We start from the raw sequence: 24,647 nt of genomic DNA on the forward strand, positions 1-24,647 counted from the left end.
TATCAGAGCAAGCCACCCAACTTCTTGTCCAAGCTCTTGTTCTCTCCAGACTGGACTATTGTAATGCTCTCCTGCCTCTTCCTGCATGTACTATCAATCCTCTGCAATTGATCCAGAATGCAGCAGAGAGGGTTGTCTTCAATGAGCCGAAAAAAGCTCACGTTACTCCTCTCCTCATCAGTTTACACTGGCTACCAGAAGCCGCTTGCATCAAATTCAAGGTACTAATGCTTGCCTACAAGACGACCACTGGCACGGCACCAACATACCTAAACTCACTTGTTAAAGCTTATGTGCCCTCCAGAAGTTTGCACTATGCAAGTGAATGACGCCTTGTGGTGCCATCCTAAAAAGGTTCAAAATCACTCTCACTGACCTTTTCCTGGACTGTTCCCAGCTGGTGGAATGACCTCCCAATCTCAATTCGTACAGCTGAGCCTTTACTAATTTTCAAGAAACATCTAAAAACTCCAGCACTTAACCAACTAATACTAGCACTTTTCCTTCTTTTATTGTCTTTCATATTTAAAAATAAATAAATAAATAAAATTAAAATGAAAATACACCCTGGCTATGCATTCTGTACTAGACTAACTGAGACTTGTCATGGCACTTGTATACTGTTGTTGTTCTCTTGTTGACCTGACTGCCTCTATTGTTATCATTTGTAAGTCGCTTTGGATAAAAGCATCTGCTAAATGATTAAATGTAAATGTAAATGTATATGTAAACACACATACAGAAACAAGGCAGTGAATCTGTCCCTCAAGTTTTTATTTATTGATTTATTTCGCTTTGCGCTGAGAGGAATAAGACCCCACCCCAAGAAGATGGGCTGAGGATTACCTCAGGATTTGAGTTTTGGATCATAAACATGGTCTTTTTTTTTAATTAATCTACTTGTATTAGTTGTACACATTTTACTAGTTACACTTTTTCCAAAATATAATTCCTGACTAAATGTGTAATCAAGTGAAACATTTTGAAGTTTCAATCACATCATCTAAATGTTCTACTGTAATACTAGTAGCAGTGACCATCACAATAAGGTTAATAAATAATGTAGTTTATCATTTAGTTCATTTGAAAGCACATAAACAATATCAAATTTGGAAATGCTAGTTATGTGATGTTCATTTATATATTTCAACATTACACAATACCAGTCAATACCAGTTGGCTAAAGCAGTCATAATGCTCAATGTTTTCACTATTTAAAATAACTGTTTTAATTTAAAATATATTTTAAAATTTAATTTATTCCTGTGATCAAAGCTAAATTGTCAGCATCCAGTCTTATTCCAAGTGTAACAATATACACTATACTATTCAAAAGCTTGGAGTCAGTATATATAGAAATTATAATTTTATAATAATCATAGTATTAATATTTTTTTTGAGTAGCAAATCAGAATATCAGGAGGATTTCTGAAGGATTGTGTGACTGGAGTATTGATGCTAAAAATTCAGCTTTGAAAGTCAGCTTTGATTGTTCCTAATAAACTGTTTAACTGCACTCGTAAGTGAATCTCAAATTATTTTGTGGGATAATTAAATATATATATTCTAAATAAATTACAAACATAAAAATATATACATTTATTTTGTCCTCGCATTCTTTCTTGTAACTCTTCCCTCTTCCCTCACACACCTGACTGAAAGGCTCATTATGTAGCTCAATATGCCCTTTAGAAACAAAAAGTGTCTTAGAAAATGAATAGAAAATTTGTCATAATACGCGGAGTGTTACAGTAGGTCCAACTGGTATACCTGCAATACCGAAATGGTATGCTGGGTACCGCCACAGAAGACACGGGCAGAAAAAGGATTCTTCCATGACCTCAACAGCTCACTGTGAAGGTTGGTGGAGGAGTGTAAGGCTCAGATAGGTGGATTGTTTATTTTCCGCTAGGAAACACTCTTCTAAGTGAAAGCTGGGAGAATGTATCTGTGATTCCTCCAATCAGTCCAGGCTTAGCCCAACAGCTCCGCATATGTGGATTATGAGGAGGAGGCGAGTTGAGATGTAGCATCTGCCTCAACCCCTGTTTCCTCTAGGGCAGTGGTTCCTAACCTTTTTCAACTCGCGGCCCGCACAACCAAACACATATCTTTGCGCGGCCCACTGATATGAAAAAAAAAAACCACTATGGCGATTTCTTTGATCAATTTTGCGATTTCTATTTTAATAACGATTTTGACACACACAGATATGCTTTAAAGTCATAAATGCATTCAGGATGAATTTGAAACATATTTCCAAAAGAAAACCAATTAAAGTTATCAAAAAAGTTGTAACGTCTAGGCATAAGTCAAAATAATCAAAGGTGTAACAAAATGTATAGACTTATGGCAAAAATATAAATAAATAAATCCCGTGTGCAGGGATTTTTTTATTCTTTTTGGCCATGCATTGTTCATAGAGCTCATTAATTATAGCGGTGCCTCAGGTGTTAAAATAGATTTGTTATATATTATACAGGTTCAGACGTACTCTGTCTGCAGTGCGTATAGAGTATGTGTATGCAGTTTAGAAGCAGCAGTGAGAGCGCATTATTGTAATACGAAAGCACATTAAAATAATGCACGGGCGTGAATCTCTCTTCTCACACACGGATTTCCTTTGCTCTGTCACAAAACCTCTCACTTAAACTGCGTCATGTCCACTCACAACTCTCTCTATGCTCATGTGCTAGATATTAATTATTTTCGCACGTTTTTATTTTACCGTGTGCAGTGTGAACGCTCTGATCCGTTAACATGGGCTCGGAAAAAAGATGCATCACAGACAGTGCGTGAACCTGGAGTTACATAGGCATATGCCCAGTCTGTTCTGTTCTGTTATTATTTAAACCCTAGACATTATGTTATATTATTTTGGTATTTTATCATTTTGACACTTGAATAAAGAATCTTGCAAGTGAATCAATCTGAACAAGGGCTCCTATTTTATGTTATGGTTGAGAACGAGCTGGCCATGACATAAATCGGGGGCTCGTCCGGGATCCTTTGAAGACTAGGTAGGAATTAGTGTTTTTGGTAGTTAGGAGCTGGAGTTTCTCAGATTATAAAGGTGAATTCATTCTTTAAAAAAGTACATTGCGTTCGTGTGTATAGTGCATTCTCCTCTTTGTGCTTACATTGTGCTTTGAAAGAGTATAGGTTGTGTAATACACTGACATAGTTTCTCATAGCAGTGGTTTATGGGAGTTGTATTTCTGGTAATCAGTGTCTCACATGCTTGAGCTGATTGTTTCGTTTGTAGTTTTGTAGTAGTCATATACGAATAGAATGTCTTCAGTGCTCAAAGATTTCTTTGCGTGTCCCTCTGAAGCTTTACTTGAGAGTTCTACAAAGGAGCAACTGAATGCTTCAGTATCGATCTTACTACTCAAGAGAAGAGGCTGAAGGAAACAATTGTGACTACTTTGAAGCGATCACTCATTGATAGAGGAGTTTTAGAGGTAAGCGCTGAGTTTATTGTTTCTAGTTCCTAGTATTGCTCCTAGTATTGCTCCTACTTCCCCCCATCTAGTGAGTGGGGGGAAGTCGTAGCCTAGTGGTTAGAGAGTTTGACTCCTAACCCTACAGTTGTGGGTTTGAATCTCGGGCCGGCAATACCACGACTTAGGTGCCCTTGAGCAAGGCATCGAACCCCCAACTGCTCCCCGGGCGCCGCAGCATAAATGGCTGCCCACTGCTTTGGGTGTGTGTTCACAGTGTGTGTGTGTGTTTGTGTTCACTGCTCTGTTTGTGTGCACTGGATGGGTTAAATACAGAGCACGAATTCTGAGTATGGGTCACCACCATAAGTGTGTCACGTCACACTTTTTTCACATTTTATGTGTATACTCCTGGTGAGGTTGATAGTGAAAGTGACATAAAATTTCTAAATATAAAAGATTTGTCTTTGCAAGAGAAACGTCCCAAGGTTACGTATGTAACCCTAGTTCCTTGAAGGAACGAGACGCTGCGTCGAAACGCTTTTGGGGAACGTCCCTGACGAGACCGACTCTGAATATCGTGTGCAATCAGTCCATCGGAAAGGCGTGACGTCACGGGCGGGGTGACGTAGCGACCAGGAAGCTATAAAAGCACGTGCCGTGCAGCTGGCTTCAGCTTCGAGTAGGGAAGCAAGCGCCGGCAGGGGTGCCGGGAGTATGGCTCTGCGACGCAGCGTCTCGTTCCTTCAAGGAACTAGGGTTACATACGTAACCTTGGGACGTTCCTTTTCAGGAACTCGAGCTGCGTCGAAACGCTTTTGGGGAACGATGTGCCAACGCTGCCAGACTTCCAAATCCCTGCCTAGTGTGTAGTCAAAAGAGCACAGCTAAGACGAGAGGACAGAAGAGCCCGGCGTGGCTCGCATGTCAAGATCGTAAAATCGGACAAATGTGGAGGGCGTGGACCACCCCGCAGCGTTGCAGATGTCCAAGAGGGACACACCTGCTGAGAAGGCCTCGGAGGCCGCCATACTCCGAGTAGAGTGAGCCTTGGCCCCCAAAGGGGGGGGAAGACCAGAGGACTCATAGGAGAGGTTGATAGCCTCGACTATCCAACGACTAAGGGTCTGCTTGGTGGCAGGAGAACCCTTGTTAGAAGGACCGTAGCAAACAAGCAATTGGTCTGATTTTCTCCACAGGGCAGCTCTGTGGACGTATGCGTCCAGTGCTCGCACTGGACACATACAGTTTAGCTTCTCTTGGTCGTGCTCCCGAAAGGGAGGAGGACAGAAGGCCTGCAGTACGATAGGCTGTGGTGTAACAGAGGGAACCTTCGGAACGTAACCCGCTCGAGGGTATAAAAATGCTTTGGCCATACCAGGGGCAAAGTCTAAGTAGGTAGGGGCCACCGAAAGGGCCTGAAGATCTCCAACTCTCTTTAGTGAGGTGATTGCCAGTAATAGGGCAGTTTTAAGTGTCAGATGTCTATCTGAGATATCTTGTATTGGCTCGAATGGAGCTTTACAAAGAGCCTCTAGAACCACAACCAAATCCCAGGGGGGAACACGGGATCGTACTGGAGGTCTCAGCCTCAGCGCACCGCGGAGGAAACGTGTAACTAGGGGGTGTCTGCCCACTGACTGACCATTGAAAGGGACGTGGAAAGCAGCTATGGCCGCCACGTAAACCTTTAAGGTGGAGTGGGATAACCCCGCAGAGAGCCTGGCTTGTAAAAACTCCAGAACTGTACCAACTGGGCAGTCTGCTGGGTCAAGCTGGCGGTCTCTGCACCATGAAGTGAAGAGCTTCCACTTCAGGGCGTACAGTTTCCTCGTAGAGGGAGCTCTGGATTGGAGTAGGGTCTCAACAACCTCGGTTGAGAGACCGGCTGCTAACAGTTGTGCCCCCTCAGGGGCCACACCCACAGCCTCCACAACTCCGGGCGAGGGTGAATTATCGTGCCCTGCGCCTGTGAGAGTAGGTCTGTCCTGATCGGTATCTCCCACGGAGAGCCGTCGAGGAGCGAGACTAGATCTGAGAACCATACTCGGCCCGGCCAGAACGGGGCTACTAGTAGTAGACGGGCCCCGTCCCGGCGTACTCTCGCCAGAACTCCCGGGAGCAGAGCGATAGGGGGAAAAGCGTACAGACGAAGCCTTGGCCAGGTCTGTACCAAAGCGTCCAGTCCCAGAGGAGCTGGATGAACTAGAGAGAACCAGAGGGGACATTGCGATGTCTCCTGAGTCGCAAAGAGGTCCACCTGAGCTGTACCAAATACTCTCCATATCTGCTTCACCACCTCGGGGTGAAGCATCCATTCCCCGGGCCTCGGCCCCTGTCTCGACAGTATGTCTGCTCCCACATTCAATCTCCCAGGAATATACGCTGCTCTGATCGAGAGGAGCTTGCCCTGGGACCACAGAAGGATCTGGTGTGCCAGCTTGTACAAGGGGCGCGAACGCAGACCCCCCTGGTGATTGATATAAGAGACCACTGATGTGTTGTCGGTGCGCACCAACACATGGTGACCTCTCAGGTCCGGGAGGAAATATTTCAATGCTCGATAGACCGCTAGTATCTCTAGGCAATTGATGTGCCATGTCAGATGGCGACCACTCCACAGACCGCGGGCAGGGTGGCCACTCATGACCGCACCCCAACCGGTGAGGGACGCATCTGTCGCTAGCGTTACACGGCGACAAGGAACTCCCAGCACCGGGCCCTGATTCAAGAACCAAGGTTTCCTCCACATGTCTAAGGCACGAAGGCACCGCCGCGTGACCTTGATAACTCGACGTGGATTTCCCCTCGGGGAAAAACCCTTGGACTTGAGCCACCACTGTAGGGGTCTCATGTACAGCAGGCCAAAAGGTATCACGTTGGAGGCAGCTGCCATCAGCCCTAACAATCTCTGGAATTGTTTGACAGTGAGTGACTGGCCTTCTTTGACTCTCTCGACTGATGTGAGGATCGACTCGATCCGAGCAGGAGACAAACGTGCCTGCATCGTGGTCGAATTCCACACTACGCCTAGATAGGTGGTTCTCTGAACTGGAGAAAGTACACTCTTCTTGGCGTTTAGTCTCAAACCCAGCTCCTCCATGTGTGCGAGAACGACATCTCGATGTCGAGCCGCCATCTGCTCTGATTGAGCTAGGATCAACCAATCGTCGATATAATTTAAAATGCGGATGCCCTGCATACGGAGGGATACCAGAGCCGCATCCATACATTTCGTGAACGTGCGGGGTGAGAGTGCGAGGCCAAAGGGAAGTACTCGATATTGATAAGCTTTGCCCCCGAAAGCGAACCTCAGAAACTTCCTGTGTTGTGGAAGGATGGATATGTGGAAGTATGCATCTTTGAGATCTATTGTGACAAACCAGTCCTCGGATCTGATTTGAGCTACAACCTGGTTGACAGTGAGCATCTTGAACTTCAGTGACATAACTGAGCGGTTCAGGAGACGCAAGTCCAGGATCGGACGCAACCCCCCATCCTTCTTTGGAACTATGAAATACCGGCTGTAAAATCCGGATTCCCTGTCTAGAGGAGGGACCACCTCGATGGCCTCCTTCCTTAATAGGGTATTCACTTCTTGTTCCATAACCAGAGCCTGCTGGGGGCCGACCACAGTCGGTGTAACCCCGTTGAACTTCGGTGGTGGAAGACCGAACTGAATGCAATAGCCTCTTTCTATTGTACGCAGGACCCATTGAGATACATTTGGCAGTAGCTTCCACGCTGCTAAATAATCTACTAAGGGAATCAGTCTCTCGAGACTGACCTCTGGTGTAAGAGGCCCCCGAAGGGGCGGCGAGCATCCCAGCTCCGCTACGGTCACGGGCGGAAGTAACTGGGAGTGGTGCTCGCTGGAGGCCGCTGCGCCCTGAAACTCTGGCAGGGTTGGCAGACCGACCTCCTGAGGGTACTGAGGTGAGACGGGCACCGTGTAATGAGGTGAACCGCGCTCTACCCCAGCAGGGGCTACCCTCTGGATCCTGGCGTCAGGATCGTTTCCTCGAGGACTTCCGGGCTTCGATGACAGATCTTAAATCGGCTTTCGCCCTAGAAGCCCCCGACTCAGAGCGTCGTTGCCCTCGGTCCCGACGTGGGGGAGCACGAGTGGCGACGCTCTGTTTTTGCGCTACCCGGTGTGAGGAGCCGGTATGTGGCGTGGTCATCTCCCGCCCAGATGTACCACGAGAGCGACGAGGGAGGAAACTCTGGAACGCCGCCGCCTGCTTGTGCGCCTCCTGGAACCTGTCGACGACAGTATTAACTGTGTCGCCGAACAAGCCCGAGGCTTGAAGCGGGGCGTCCAGGAGGCAGACCCTGTCCCGTTCTTTAATTTCTGACAGGGTCAGCCACAAATGCCTCTCCGCGGCCACTAAAGCTGCCATAGACCGCCCAATTGCGCGAGCGGTCTCCTTAGTGGCGCGGAGGGAGAGATCAGCGGTCTTCCTGAGTTCTTCAATCTCCTCAGACTTAATCCCCTCCCCCTCATCGACATCTCTCAGCAGGTCAGCCTGATAAGCTTGCAGGACTGCCATAGTATGAAGGCACGCCCCAGCCTGACCTGCTGCCACATAACCTTTGCCCACTAGCGATGATGTAACTCGAAGCGGCTTAGTGGGCAATGTCGGAGCCTTTAGAGACGAGGCCGAACCGGGTGACAGATAGCTCGCGAGCGTCTGTTCAGCCCGTGGCATCGCTCTATAACCACGCTCTCCCAGCCCCATCACGTTGCCATAGTATAGTGAATCGGGGCCAAAGAGGCGGGTCGAATACGGGTGTTTCCACGATCTCGATAACTCGTCATGGAGATCGGGAAAATATGGAAGGCTCCGACGTGGAGGTGGTTGCTTCGGCCGCAGAAAGCGTTCGTCTAATTTGCTTCTCTGCGGCTCAGTCTGTTTTTCAGCAGGCCAGTCAATTTTTAATTTATCTACTGCCCGCGTGACCACCTCCAACAGCTCCTCATACTGGGGCGACAGGGGTGGCGAATCCCCAGCAACAGTCTCCACATCGACCTCCTCGGAGGACGAGAGGTGAAGAGCTGATCCCTCACCCTGGGGGGAAGAAACCGACGAGCGTGCTTCCGAACCCAGGGTTTGGGCGCCGGATCTGGCAGATGAGGAAGGAGATAAGGACTGGCCCGTCTCCATTCCCTCTGACAGATCCACCTGCGAACCCCACGAGTGCAGCAGCCGCTCTGCCTCGGCAGAAGCGGGGCCAGCACCGCGAGGAACGCTGGTGAAGGCTCCCTCCTCGAAGAGAGCCCTCCGGGATCGAAGCGTCCGCATTGGCAAACGTTCACAATGCGGGCAGTCGGCCCCCTCGAGAGCCGACTCAGCGTGCTTCGATCCCAGGCAAGCCACGCACAGCCTGTGTGTATCCCCACTCGTAATGTAGCGAGTGCAGGGAGGAACACACAGTCTGTAACGCGGCTTGGAATCGCCCTTCAAATGTTTGGTCTTTTGCTTTTGTTTAGGCATATTGTAGCTGTTTTAGCGATCTTTTTAAGCTAAGGGACAGACAACAATAAATAGGACCAACAGACAGACTTTTGCACATGCACACACAGAGCGCTTGCTGACAGATTCGAAGCTGAAGCCAGCTGCACGGCACGTGCTTTTATAGCTTCCTGGTCGCTACGTCACCCCGCCCGTGACGTCACGCCTTTCCGATGGACTGATTGCACACGATATTCAGAGTCGGTCTCGTCAGGGACGTTCCCCAAAAGCGTTTCGACGCAGCTCGAGTTCCTGAAAAGGAACAATTGTATTTAGATGCCACGAAAATTCATGCTGAGTGGTGAAAAGAGAATTTGCAGACAGAAAATTAGATCACCAGTTAGCTGTGCGAAGATTTGGAGCTTGAGTTAGAGAAGGAAAGAGACGAGAGAGCGTTTCAGTTAAAAAAGTTGGAGTTGGAGTTAGCAGTAAAACGGCAGTTTCGCCACAGCAGTTTCTCCTATTTTACCACAGCATTCGGCTGTAGGTGAACCTGTGTTTGATGTTCATAGAAATATGAGATTAGTTCCACCATTTTATGAAAAGGAAATTTAGAAATATTTCTATCACCTTGAACATGTTGCTTTATCCATGAAATGGCTGAAAAGCTTTTGGACTTTATTGTTTTTCACAGGTAAAGCACAGGAAGTTTATTCTGCTCTCTCACTGGAACAGAGTGGTGAGTATGATATTGTGAAATGTGCTGTGTTAAATGTTTATGAACTCGTACCTGAGGCATATCGCCAAAAATGTAGGAACTTGAATAAAACTTGAATTTGAAAGAGAAAAGAAAAATTTATTTGATCGTTGGTGCACTTTAATGAAAGTTACAACTAAACAGCAGTTAAGAGAATTGGTGCTCTTGGAGGAGTTTAAACATTGTGTTCCTCATCCTGTAGCTACATATCTCACTGAACACAAGGTGAATACACTATCTGAAGCTGCTATCATGGCTGATGAATTTGTGTTAACCCATCATAGGTCATTCAGTTTAGTCAGTCTTAAAAATGACATGAGTAAGTCTTAGTTTTGCTTTCAAGCTAAGACAAAGTCTCCTGTGATGAGTAGGAACATAAAGGCGACAGTTGCTGAACATTCTAGTAAGCCTGCGCTCTCACAAGACATGATTTGCTTTTATTGTAAAAAGACTTATTCTTAAGAGGAAGGAAAGACTGTCGAAACCTATTGCTTTGGTTTCTACTTCATCATTCATTGTTGATACTCCTGATGAGAAAGATCGCCGTTCACCTAGTTCTTGTGGTAAATCTGTTGATCGGTGTGTAACTTCCTTTGCTGATTATACACCCTTTATCAATGAAGGAAATGTGTCATTGCCTGGTTCAAACAAAACAGTGCCAGTGCATCTTCTTCGAGGTACGGGAGCTGTGCAGTCATTTCTTCTAGAAGTAATTTTGCCCTTAACTTCTGAAACTGCTACTGGAACCCATGTACTAGTACGAGGTTTTGAGATGGGGTTTGTTGAAGTGCCTTTGCACCGAATCCATCTTTCCTCATTTGCGATGATTGCCATTGATTCAAGCCTTCGGTTTACCCGTGCTCATAAAATTAGCACAGAATCAGTTCAGAATCAATCACCAAAAGAATCAGTTCGGTTCAGACGCTCTGTGTGTCGGTCTGCTTCACGCTGAATCACACATGCGCAGTATCATCAGCTCCTCGGTTCTCGAATCGGACGCGTCTGATAGAAACAGTTATTGACTCGTGAACGAGTCAGTCTGTTGTTCTTTATCTGGCTCGGCTCTGTGTTCAGTAAAATGCACAAATCTGTACATAAATCAATATACTGTTCCACATTCTTTCACATTATTTATTGCTAAGTCTTGCTAAATTAATTTGTATTTTTTTATGTCACGGCCAACTCGTTTTCGACCATAACAAGTTTCAAGTCTTAAATATTGGTATTTGTATTTTTATAATTTTAATTTTTGAATTCAATTTTTACACTGTAAAACCTTACAGTGGCTAAATTATTAAAGCATCAGCAGATGTAGACATTTCCCAACAGCAAAGCAGTAATGACTTCATGGACTTTTTTAGTTCCAAGATCGATAATAGCAGAGATAAAATTCTAACCATGTAGCCAAATATTGCACTGTAGATCCCCTGAGGAACAATTCCACTCATTCTCTGCCATAGGAGAGAATGAATTGTATAAACTTGTCAAATCATCAAAACCTACAACATTTATGTTAGACCCTATCCCATCAAAGCTACTAAAAGAGGTGCTTCCAAAAGTCCTCTTCTGAATATTATTTATTTGTGCATGTCATTCCGATATGTCCCAAAAACGTAAAATTGGGTATTATTAAGCTTTTCATTAAAAAAAAAAAACTACTTTATCCTAGAGCAGTGGCTCCCAAAGTAGGGGTCGAATTCCAGAAATCAAATACATTTTACAAACTATTAGAAGTAACATATTTTATCCATAACTAACAAAAGATAAAAAGTTGTAGTAAACAGTTACATAAAAAAAACATGCAAATAAAAAAGCCATCAGACTTTTTTCTGTTCATTCGCGACCCTTGAGGTGATTTCGATAGATTAACGACACAGCAATAGCATCAGTTGCAGCAGATCAATTTACAGCACCATGTTAAACATTCCAACATGTGCAGGTAGGTAATTTTTTTTCACTTTAGGCCTAGAATATTTTTTTTTCACATGCGTCATCGTCAAGGAAACTACAACACCCCCAATGTGTTGTGTGCACTGAGGTGCTTGCACATGAAAGCCTGTAAGAATGCTTTGACACTTGAAAACCAAGCACCCCTCTCTTGCTGCTAAACCAGTAAATTTTTTCCAGTGAAAGGAGCAATAGTTACAAAGCCAAAAGAAAGTCCTAACTAAACAAACAACAATCCCTGCCAAAGCTCAACAGGCATCATATTAAGTGGCATATTTAATTGCACAGGCAAAAAAAGCCACACACGATCAGGGAAAGCCTCATTAAACCTGCTGCTATAGCTATAAGTCGGGCTATGCATGTGGATAAACCCGTGAGCTAGAATCAGTGCCGCTGTCTAACGGGACTGTTGCCCAGCGCATCTCCGACATGGCCCAGGACATAAAGTCTCAGCTGGTGAAGAAAGGGAAATATGCCCTACAGTTAGAGAAATCCACAGATGTATCAAACTCTGCCCAGCTGCTTGTATTCGTCAGATACAGTTTTGACTGAAAACCTAATGAGGACAATGTTTTGTACCCCACTAGAGGGAACGTGCACAAGTGAGGAACTTTTCACAAAACTTAAAAACAAACTAAAAGAAGATGGACTGTCTTGGAGTGAGTGCATCAGTGTTTGTACAGATGGTGCTTGGGCAATCCTGGGGAAAAATAAAGGCATTAAAGCAAGAGTTTTACAAAAGGTGCCTCACGCATTTCCAGTAAGGGTTTAGACCATATCATAGTACTGAGACTACTCTCATCAGAGTATCAAATAACCTGCTCTTATCATCCTATCATGGTGGTATTTCTCTATTAGTGCTACTAAAACTTAGTGCTGTGTTTGACTATTAACCACAACATTCTTTTGAGTAGACTACAAAATTATGTTGGCATTAGTGGAATAACATTGTCATGGTTCAAATTTAACTTATCTGACCATCATCAATTCATAGCAGTGAATGACAAGATTTCGTTATTGATCACAAGTAGTATGGAGTACCACAAGGCTCAGTACTAGGACAATTGCTTTTCACAATTTACATGTTAATCTTGGGAGATATCAAAAAACATGGTGTAAGCTTTCACTGTTATGCTGATGATACTCAGCTCTATATTTTTTCGTGACCCAATGAAGCATACAAATTCGCAAAACGAACAGTATGCATAGCTGATATAAAAACTGGACGACTAGTAATTTCCTAAAACAGAGGTTTTAATTATTGTACCAAACCTCTTTATGTAATAACCTAAAACACTGTTAACTGTTGTCTGTTAACTGTCACCTGGCACCTCGATGGAACACTTACGTTTACTTTGCTATATTACAATTAAATCCTAATCTAATCATGACAACTATATATTGTTGGAAAGGTCTAAGACTCCTAAATAGATATCTTAACTTTTTTTTTATTATTTATTTATTACGTAGGAAAAGTATTAGATTAATTTATGGCAAGAGTGCACCTAAAAAACCTACATCATAACAGGAGTTCTGACCTTTGTCAAAAAAAAAGGTCTTCTTTGTTGCCGTTTTCTCTATCACACTTTAGAAATCATCAGAAATTACATATCACTTGAAAACTTAAAATCTCAAAATTTCATCCTTTGAAACCCATTTTAAATTACCATAAAACTGGTACATCAAAAATCATGTTACAAAATTTTCTCAGTCATGAATTACAAAAATGTAAGTTTGGATCATGCACTTTCAAGTCTATATTCAAAATGTGAGTGACAGTTAACAGGCTAAAGCCTGGAACACACCAAGCCGACGGTTGGCTGTCGGGCAGTTTTTGTGCGTCGGCCGACTAAGTTTCCTCAGTGTGTTCCGCACCGTCGGCTGAAATTGGTCTTCGTCGGCTTTTCTTCTGCCGATTCGACATGTTGAATCTGCGTCGGGCCGTCAGTGAAAGAGGGAACTCTGATTGGCTGTTCAGCTTAGTGACGGAGTCAGTGGACGAGAATAATAGCAAAACAGCGAGTCAAAATGGTACAGATAGAGGCTGTTCTTTTTTTTGTTTGTATAATTTCAGCCAGCAGCGTCAGTTTCCCTTTTTGAATGACGAATATAGACGAATATAGACGCAGGCACAGAACGCGCATTCTACCTAACAGTCGGCAGTAGTTCTCTCGTGTGTTCAAGTGCAGCTTTTTACCCCGATGCGAGGCGACAACACGAAAGTGACATGACATTCAGCCAAGTATGGTGACCCATACTCAGAATTTGTGCTCTGCTTTTAACCCATCCAAAGTGCACACAAACAGAGCAGTGATAACTCACACACGGAGCAGTGGGCAGCCATTTATGCTGCGGCGCCCGGGGAGCAGTTGGGGGTTCAGTGCCTTGCTCAAGGGCACCTAAGTCATGCTATTGCAGGTGGAGAGAGAACTGTACATGCACTCCCCCCACCCACAATTCCTGCCGGCCCGAGGCTCAAACTCACAACATTTCGATTGGGAGTCCGACTCTCTAACCATTAGGCCACGATTGTTATTTAAATAACATAATTGTTATTTATATAACAATTATGTCAAAGCAACTGCACTTGACATTGAGAGCATAGGTCCTAATTTAGATATATTTTGAGATGGAAAAATGCAGTTTTACAAATGCTAGAAATGCGGCTTTCTGATGACTGCTCTGTTAAATCTTTGTCATCATTTAGGAACCTAGGTGTGCATTTGATAGCAATCTTTCCTTTGAAAACCATGTTTATATAATTTGTAAAACCAAATTTTTCCATCTTAAAAATATATCAAAATTACCACCTATGCTCTTAATGTCAAATGCAGAAATAGTAATTCATGCATTCATGACCAAGGTTAGATTATTGTAATGCTTTATTGGGTGGTTGGTCTGCATGCTTAAACTCTGGTTCAAAATGCAGCAGATAGAGTTCTTACTAGAACCAGGAAGTACGACCATATTAGCCCAGATCTGTCAACTCTGCACTGGCTCCCTATTGAACAACAAATACATTTAAAAATTTTGCTAAATACATTTATAGACCTGAATGGTTTAGCTCCTCGATACATTATTGTCCTTCAGATTAGTGTTGTCAAAAGTACTGACCGCGATACCATTCGGTGTCGTATGTGTGTGTGTATATGTGTAAAGATCTCTAACACTAGCTTGCTCTATTCTTTTTTTATTCTATCTGTTTTCTTTTTATTTATTATATTATTTAAAATCCCATGCTACGTGTACTGTGTTAACCTAACTGAGACTTGTTATAGCACTTATATATCATTGCTCTTTTTGTTGTTTTTGATTGCTTCCACTGTCCTCATCTGTAAGTTGCTTTGGATAAAAGCATCTGCTAAATGAATAAATGTAAATGTAAATGTATGCATATTTGGCGGGCTGTCCGGGGAAGGGCTCCGAGCTCAGGGTTGTCTAGCCAGGAGGCTCTGACTGACGTAAGCCTCTCTGGCTGAAGAACGGAAAAGGTAAGGTTGTCTAGCCGGGAGGTTCTCACCTACATCCAATGGGAGCCCCGACTCCATGCATTGAATGGATAAGCCTCTCTGTACGTAAGACGGAACGGCAAGAATGGCAGCCGGGGGCTCTCACCTACGTCCGAAGAGAGTGCGAGCTCCTGGCAATGAACGGGTAAGCCTTGCTGGCCGCAGAATGGAAAAGGTGAGGTTGTCTAGCCAGGAGGCCCTCGTCAGCATACTGGCATCGAAGAGAGAAGCCTCGCCTACCATAGGATAGAAAAGTTAAGGTTATCTAGCCGGTGTCACGGAGCGCGCGCCTGTCACGGAGCGCGCGTCTGTCACTGAGCGCGTGCCTTCACCTCTCTCCGGTCTCATGCGCTCCTTGTCACCTGAGTTCTAGGACTGCAATTCCCACCCTTCCCTTCTGCTATCATTAGTTTCCAGCCCTGTCTGGTTTTCCCATCAGCATCATCATATCCACCTGTTAATCATTATCCACCCTTTATCTGGACTGCCTGGTTCTGTGTTTCTCTGTGAAGTGTTGTTTTGCCACGCTGCATGTTGCTTCGTGCTTCCTTAGTGTTTTATGCTCTGTGCATCCTTGGTTTGATACCTGCTTCAATAAAGTCTTGCAGATGGATCCGACTGCCTCTACTTCGTCATTACAGAACACTTCACCACCACAGGATCCAGCAGACTTCCTGAGTCTAGCTTCCGAGGTTAATTCCCAGGCATCTGTGTTAATCACACACCAACAGCAGCTGACCAAGTTAACGAATCTCACCGAAGAACTTGTGAGGTCTGTTCATACTCTCACTCTGCAGAGCGCGGCCGCTAATTCAGCTCAAGCTCCTGCTGCACCTGTGCACGTCACATCAAGCGTGAGTACGGCTGCATGCAATCCCAAATTATCTCTACCAGAGAAGTTTAATGGCTCACCAGCTGCCTGTAGAGGATTTCTGTTGCAGTGTGAATTATTCGTCAGCCAGCAACCCCAGCTGTATCCCAATGACGCGTCCCGCGTTTCATCCATCTGCTCACTACTCACCGGGAGGGCGTTGGAGTGGGCGACTGCTCTCTGGTCTGGGGGTCATCATACCTTTCCCTCCTTTAATGTGTTTATGTCTCAATTCAGAGAGGTATTTGAACATCCCGCTGGCGGCAAGGAACCAGGGGAACAGCTCCTCACATTAAGTCAAGGGAATTCCACCGCGGCGGATTACACGCTTTCCTTCCGCACCCTGGCAGCGCAGACGGGGTGGACAGAGGCACCGCTTAAACTGCTGTATCGTAGGGGGCTGCAAACGCATCTGCAAGGGGAATTGGCATGTCGCGATGATGGGATGTCCCTCTGAGAACTTATGGAGCTTGCCATTCGCCTCGACAATCTCATCCGCTCCCGACGCATGCCTCTCACATCCAGCGTTTTCACTCATCCCTCTTCCGGCACGGAGTACGAGCCTATGCAGGTCGGCTTCACACATCTCACCACGGAGGAGCGTGAGAGAAGGATGCGGAATAAATTATGCCTGTACTGTGGCCAAGCCGGTCATCAGAGAGCTGCATGTCCTGTAAGACCCAGATCCAGTGATACCTCTGCGGTGAGTCCTTTGATTAATTCTCCACGTTCTCTCACCCTCGAAGTTTCATTGTATTTTAATGGGAATAGTTGTGAAACAAGAGCTTTAATTCACTCCGGTGCCGCTGGTAATTTTGTCGATTTGGAGTTTGCCTTGTCTAAAAATATCTCTCTCATTCCTTGTGAGTCTCATGTGGCTGTGGCCGCTCTGGATGGACGCCCCCTGGGGACAGGGGAGGTACAATACATCACGCAGCCTCTGACGCTCAACTTCGGGTCTCGTCACACGGAGAGAATTCAGTTGTACTCATTTAACTCACCCCTTCATCCTGTGATTCTGGGATTGCCATGGCTGGAGAGACACAACCCTCTAATTTCCTAGGTCGAGGTTGAGGAGAATCACTCAATGGTCCCCTTTCTGTCACGCCCACTGCTTGCCTGCTCTCCATGGTCCTGAATCTAGCCACAGTTCCCCCGAGAGAGTGAATCTGCCAGGAGTTCCTGCTGTATATCATGATCTGGCCCAGGCATTCAGCGAGAGAGAGGCTTCACTTTTACCCCCGCATCGATCCAGTGACGGCGCTATTGAACTTCTACCGGGAGCCGTTCCCCCGCACGGCCGTGTGTATCCACTTTCGCAACCGGAGACTGAGGCCATGAGAGCGTATATCGAGGAACAGCTTGCTAAGGGATTTATCACCACTTCCACATGCCCGGTGTCCGCGGGGTTATTCTTCGTCAAGAAGAAGGACGGGAGTCTTCGGCCCTGCATCAATTTCCGTGGTCTCAATGAGGTAACTGTGAAATATCGATACCGTCTGGCTTTAGTCCCTGCAGCACTGGAGATGCTTCGCTCAGCCCGGTACTTCACCAAATTGGATTTGAGGAACGCTTACAACCTCATTCACATACGGAGGGGTGACGAGTGGAAGACGGCCTTTTCTACGACCACTGGCCACTATGAGTATCGGGTAATGCCCTTCGGGCTGTCCAATAGTCCTTCTGTGTTCCAGTCTTTCGTTAATGAGGTCTTCCGGGACATGCTGAATCAGAGGGTTATTGTTTACATTGATGATATCTTGATTTTTTCAGAGACTCTCGAAGCTCATGTACGGGACGTGCGTGCAGTTCTCAAACGTTTGATTAAGAATCAGCTCTAAGCCAAAACTCAGAAGTGCGAGTTTCATCAGACGCGCATCACCTTCCTGGGATATGTCATCAGCGCTGAGGGGGTTCTCATGGATGACAGCAAGGTCAAGGCCGTGGTGGACTGGCCTCAACCCTCTTCTGTGAAGGAATTACAGCGATTTCTGGGGTTCGCCAACTTTTATCATAGGTTCATTCGTAACTTCAGTCTCATTGTGGCTCCTCTCACATCTCTTCTCCAGGGCGGGAGGCGCTTCCAATGGTCTTCTGAGTGCACTGCAGCGTTTAATCAGCTGAAAGAGAGATTTACTGCCGCACCCATCCTCCATCATCCAGACCCGGAGAGGGAGTTCGTCATGGAGGTTGACGCCTCGAACACTGGAGTGGGTGCGATCCTGTCCCAACGTCACGGTAACTCTGCAAGAAAGTTTCCCTGTGCCTTTTACTCCCGCAAGTTAAGCTCGGCGGAGCACAATTATGATGTGGGTGACCGGGAGCTTCTAGCCATGAAGGCTGCTCTGGAGGAATGGAGGCACTGGCTGGAGGGGGCACGTCAACCTTTCACCGTCCTCACAGACCACCGAAACCTTGAATACATCAGGTCTGCCAAGCGTTTGAATGCTCGCCAGGCTCGCTGGTCACTGTTTTTCTCCCGTTTCAATTTCAGGATCACGTACAGACCTGGGTCCAAGAACGGGAAGGCTGATGCTCTGTCTCGTCAGTTCGAGGATTTCAATGAAATCACCAAGCCAGAAACCATCCTATCTCCCACTCTGATCGTGGCACCTGTGCAGTGGGATATCATCTCGGAGGTCACTGAGGCTCAACAAGCTCTTCCTGTACCGGCCGAATGTCCTGTGGACCGCCTTTTCGTGCCTCTCGAGCTCCGTGAGCGAGTGCTTCAATGGGTTCACTGCACACCCAGCGCGGGACACCCAGGTATCACTGCTACTGTACAGTTAGTCTCCAACCGTTTCTGGTGGTCCACACTCCGGGCTGATGTTATCAAATTCATCCATTAATGTTCCACCTGTAACACAGTCAAATCTTCCCACCTTAAACCCGCCGGTCTCTTACAGCCACTTCCAGTTCCTCAGCGCCCGTGGTCCCACATCGCTGTGGATTTCGTAACGGATTTACCTCCGTCTCAGGGATTCACCACAGTGCTGTTGGTCGTGGATCGCTTCTCCAAGTCCTGTCGTTTCATTCCCCTTAAGGGTATACCCACTGCCATGCAGACTGCGGAGGAACTTCTCAATCATGTATTTCGTCTGTTTGGCATCCCAGAGGACATTGTCTCCGACCGTGGTCCTCAGTTCACTTCTCGAGTATGGAGGGGACTTTGCGCCAAACTCAATATCAACATCAGCCTCACCTCTGGATACCACCCGCAGTCTAACGGTCAGGCGGAACGGGCGAACCAGGACCTCAATCGGTTTCTGCGGACATACTGTTACGAGAACCAACAGGACTGGAGCCGATTCTTGGTCTGGGCGGAGTACGCCCAAAATTCTCTGGTAAAGCCTGCCACTGGTCTAGCGCCCTTCCAATGCGTCTTAGGTTTCCAACCCCTTCTCTTCCCGTGGTCAGGAGAGCCGTCAGACCTCCCTGCGGTGGATACGTGGTTGCAACGCAGCGAGGCCACTTGGAATACCACTCATGTCCATCTGCGACTTGCCATCCGCCACTTTCAACTTCATGCGGATCGTAGGAAATGTGAGGGTCCGCGGTATAGGCCCGGACAGTGGGTGTGGCTCTCCACCCGTGATCTGCGTTTAAGGCTCCCAAGTAAGAAGTTGTCTCCTCGCTTCATTGGGCCCTTCAAGATTCTTCGACAGATCACTCCGGTCTCGTTTCGTTTGGCTCTCCCAGCACATTATAGAATCTCACCCACCTTTCATATGTGTCTTTCAGACCCGCTGCCGCTCCCAGGAGAGAGGAGGCAGGCTCCCCCAATTGAGGTCGGAGGCGAGTAGGCATACCGGGTACGCGACATCCTGGACTCCAGACGTCGCGGGGGGGTACTGCAATACTTGATTGACTGGGAGGGCTATGGCCCTGAGGAACGTTCCTGGGTCAGGTCTCAGGACGTCCATGACCCTGCTCTTCTTACCACCTACCATCAGACTCACCCAGATCGTCCTGCTCCAAGACCCCATGGAAGACCCCGCCGTCGTTCAGGTCCTCACTTCCGGAGCCGCTCGCAGGGTGTAAGCTTTGCTGGTAGTTGAACGGAGAAGGCAAAGGTTGGCTCAACCGGGAGCACTCTTGCAGCGCCTGACGGGGAGTTCAATACTAAGAACAATTTGGTTGTCTACGAGGGTAGACGCTGTGAGGCTTACTTGGATAATTGTTTAGCAAATCCAATGAGCTGCTTCCGATAACGAGTCAGAAAATCTTGGTGAAGTCATTGTCTTCAAAAAATAAATTGAATTTCCTGTGCCAGTGTACCCCGAATAGGTGCCATGAATCAGCGATATGGTCATTGTCGAATCGTCATATTGTCAGCACGTGAGATTGATGGTACATATCGACAATGTAATCGTGCATGGGTGGAGTAAGAGAAAGATTCTTTATTCTTGTCATAGCTTACTATTTGCCATTTTAACCATGCAGGTGCACGAAAAAGAGCCTATGGAATCACCAATAATCGAAAAATATACTTTCTGACGTACTGATCGACTGGCATTAAATACAAAATACTATATTTAAAACGACTAGTTCGTGTAGTCGGCACTACTGTCATCTCACTTGTCCTGTGACAAATTTGCTGCATCTGCACATGGAAGCTATCAGTCTAAATCTTCTGCAAAATCAGTCAACGGTGCAAAACAATAGTATATTTAATTTAAAGTCCAACGATTTAACCCTAATATGGACGTAAACGAACGCCTTAAATATAAGGTATTCAAAAACAGGTAAGTTCATATATTTGGAGTGAGTTCGGTTGAACTGATGCCTTGGTCATACGCTCTCCGGACCACAACCCTCATGATGGGACCGACGCGCAGCCACAGAAACAAGAATGAGATGCATTCTAACGTAACTGTGGCTTTAAACTCCATTAGTGAGAGCTCGTTTAAAATATGGCACGTATCGGATTACCTGTTAAAGTACAATGAAATACCTTATATCTGCAAACGATGTATGTCTATTTGTGGATGGCGACTTCTTCGCCGCCTACAGGCTCAAATCGTCCTTTGAGAGCACGGCCGAGCGTGAAATGCAGTGCTGATATGGGATAACGGAGCAGTTTGATAGCCGAATTATGGTAGGCCGCCTAATAATGATAATAAATGTTGATAGGAGAATGAGCCTGATATCATCTGGACTATCGTCGATAAATGATACTATCACCGCAAACTAGGATGCATGGCATAACTTTCAAGTGGAGGTGATGTCGATGTGATTTTTTTTTTACAGAAGATACAGAAAATGCTCCTGCGGGAGCAGACACTGCCGTGGCGGTGATGAGATACAGGAAAGGCTCCTGCGGGAGCAGACGCTGCCTCGGCAGTGAGGAGATACGGAAAAGGCTCCTGCGGGGGCAGATGCTGCTTCGGCGGCGAGGAGATACAGGAAAGGCTCCTGCGGGGGCAGACGCTGCTGCGGCAGTGAGGAGATACGGAAAAGGCTCCTGCAGGGGCAGACGCTGCTGCGGCAGTGAGGAGATACAGGAAAGGCTCCTGCGGGGGCAGACGCTGCTGCGGCAGTGAGGAGATACGGAAAAGGCTCCTGCAGGGGCAGACGCTGCTGCGGCAGTGAGGAGATACGGAAAAGGCTCCTGCGGGAGCAGACACTGCAGCAGCAGTGGGGAGATGCGGAAAACAGAGAAGTAAAGGGGAGCATGAGAAGAGGAGGAGAGATAGCTGCTTGGGCAGCCTGCGGAGCTTGCTTCGGCTGCTGTAGATGTTGGCTGCGGGAAGAGTAAAAGGGTTAGTAATGTTTGATGGGGCAAGCTAAAAATGAATGGGTAGCCTACTGTGTTGCCAGCCTAGAAATTGGTTGCCTGATTTGACAATTTCTCAAGCCTTGTCCACATTAGTATGTTCCTGTTGGAAAAGCATCTTTCCTCTCATTTGGCCTACGGCCTTTTCAGAGTCAAGTCAAGTCACTGGTGATCTTCAAGGACTGAGTCAAGTCACGGGTGATCTTCTAGGACTGAGTCAAGTCACCGGTGATCTTGATGAACAAAGGCAAGTCACCATTGATCTACATGAGCAAATACAAGTCACCAATGATCTTCATGTACAAGTGCAAGTCACCAATGGTCTTCATGAACAAATGCCAGTCACCAATGATCTTCGCAAGCAGAGTCAGGCCAGCACCAATCTTCTGGAGTCCAGTAAAGACACCAGGGGATTACCAGAGTTTCGTCGTCCCGTTGGTCCGGCCGCACGGAGGTCTGCTCCGCCTTTGGGGGCTCTCGTGCTGACCACATGGCTGTGGTGGTCTTCTGCTCCGCCCTGGGGGACTTCCGCCCTGACCACACTGTTGTGGTGGTCTTCTGCTCCGCCCTGGGGGGCTTCCGCCCTGACCACACGGTTGTGGTGGTCTTCTGCTCCACCCTGGAGGACTTTGGCTTTGACCACAAGGACGTGGTGGTCTTCTGCTCCGCCCTGGGGGGCTCTTGCCCTGACTACACGGTTGTGGTGGTCTTCTGCCCCGCCCTGGAGGACTCTGGCCTCGACCACAAGGACGTGGTGGTCTTCTGCTCCGCCCTGGGGGGCTTCATTTTGTTTTTTGTTCTTGTGTTCACTCCTGTCCCCGTTCCTCTCTGTCAGTCTGGCCCTCCGTCCCTCCCCCTGAACCTCCTCCGGTCCTCCTCCCTCCTGGTCTCCCTGTTTGGTGTTCACACTTCCGGTGTCTTTTCCCCGTGTTTTTCTTTTCTGGCCCTCCATCCCTCCCCCTGAGCCTCCACCTATCCGCCTCCCTCCTGGTCTCTGTTTTGTGTCTGTCGTGGAGGGGGGGTACTGTCACAGTGTCTGGGTTGTATCCCTGGGTTTCCACTAGATGTCCCCCTTTCTCACGGTGTCTGTCACCTTATCACTTCCTGTTCCCTTATTTGGTCACCTTCCTCCTTGTTGAGTAATTGATTGTTCCCCACCTGTCTCCTGTTCCCTCATTATCCTTCTGTGTATTTATACCCGGTCTGTCTGAGTCTGTGTTACGGTAAACAACGGAGTCCTTGTTTAATGTTGATGTTAATTCATGTCCGTCATCTTGCCTTGCCTTGCCTTGTCTTCGTGTTTTGTTTATGTTTGGATTTGTTGGATATCAACCCCTGCCTGGACTGTTTATTCTTTGGATTGCCCCTTTAATAAATACATACCCGCAATTGGTTCTCTCTCCTGTGTTTTCTGTAACACCGATCGTGACACTGTGAAAGTGAAGTGATAATAAACTGGGGCCATTGGCGATGCTTGCAAGATGTTCTATTTGCTTCCAAGTGGTTTCTAAAGATATTTACTTGCCTGCTTTTCGTATTACGGTCCTAAAAGGCAACAGAAATTGCCTGAAACTTAAATAAAAAATTCAAATCAAATTTATGCATTTAGCAGACGCTTTTATCCAAAGCGACTTACAGTGCATTCAGGCTATCGTTTTTTTTTTTTTACCTATCATGAAACTTATGTCTGTATCATCTCAGTGAGGTTTAAACGTGCACGGTAAGGCAAATGTAATGTTTTTGGACATTTCAGTGTGGATGAAGACTCTTGAAATAATGTCTTGGCTTCGTGGTTAAAGGTGGCATCGTCATCCGATGGAACTACGTCATGACGTCATTTAACAAACTTTAGCTGCAAACCTGCTTTTAGCTTCTTCGCTTGAAAATGTATTGGTTTACGACACATGGTCTGTGCCGCTAGAGGAAGCGGCCTCAAACTGCGCTGCGGCCGGAAAAGCTGCCGTGAAAAGGCTGAGCCGCGGTGGGAAGTGAGAGAGGCTTGCTGTGGTAAGAACTGGGGTGCGGCCCAGGCTGGTTAAATGCCTGCTGCTGCTGCAATCCAGCGCTCGAGGAGACCTCGGTCTTGGGCGGCGTGATCGTTGAGTCTGTCTATTGGCCACGACGTGTGGCTTGGCGAGAAGAGCAGCTGTCGCGATGACGCTTAATGGTGCTCAACAGCCGTGTTTGGCTGGGAAGGAATGATCGTGGGTCCGGCAAAAGCAGCAGATCTGAAAAATCCCCGGTATAGCTCTCTTCGTTGGTAGGAAAATTGGGTCTGTGATAAGATGACAGACGGAGCGAACCAGCATGCATGCAACTTTAAAGAAAATTATGTTTCTACAATATTTAGTAGTAACTTATAAGTGGTGACTGTCAGTTTATGTGCATATGACAGGATTTTTCAGAAAAATTAATACAAGACGTAGTCAGCCAGACGATGAACATTATTAACAGCAATTATTATATGATGCCATCACACTTGTAGCAATATTTGTTAGTTCTGTTTGTTGATTCAGGGTTAGCATCATCTGGGGTCCTCTGAGGGGTCAGCATTATCTCTTCTCAGGTGTTCTGGATCCAGACTGGAGCTTGTGTAAATCCTAGTTACCATGGGATGTAAATCCCGTGGCAAAACAGAAAAAAACAAATAGAGACATCATTAGCTTAGCTACTGTTCCAACAAAGTAAAATTAATTAGTTTAACCCAAGCTAAAGAATAAGAATGCGCATTTGATCAGATGCAACTGCAATCACAATTTATGAGATGCATTACTCGAATGCTTGGCAAAAGAGATGTGTTTTTAATCTAGATTTAAACAGAGAGAGTGTGTCTGAACCCCAAACATTATCAGGAAGGCTATTCCAGAGTTTGGGAGCCAAATTTGAAA

The 24,647-nt window shown here is 46.5% G+C and overlaps 1 protein-coding gene across 1 annotated transcript; it reads right to left on the reverse strand.

The window, feature by feature from the left end:
• Window positions 1–5,352: 5,352 nt before the first annotated feature.
• Window positions 5,353–6,348, reverse strand: LOC132156659 (uncharacterized; the record flags this gene model as incomplete). Its single annotated transcript, XM_059565590.1, has 1 exon — window positions 5,353–6,348. A coding segment is annotated over one exon (996 nt), but the record flags the coding sequence as incomplete, so codon positions are not given.
• Window positions 6,349–24,647: the final 18,299 nt, after the last annotated feature.

Source organism: Carassius carassius, chromosome 14 (assembly GCF_963082965.1).
Source record: "Carassius carassius chromosome 14, fCarCar2.1, whole genome shotgun sequence".
NCBI lineage: Eukaryota > Metazoa > Chordata > Actinopteri > Cypriniformes > Cyprinidae > Carassius > Carassius carassius.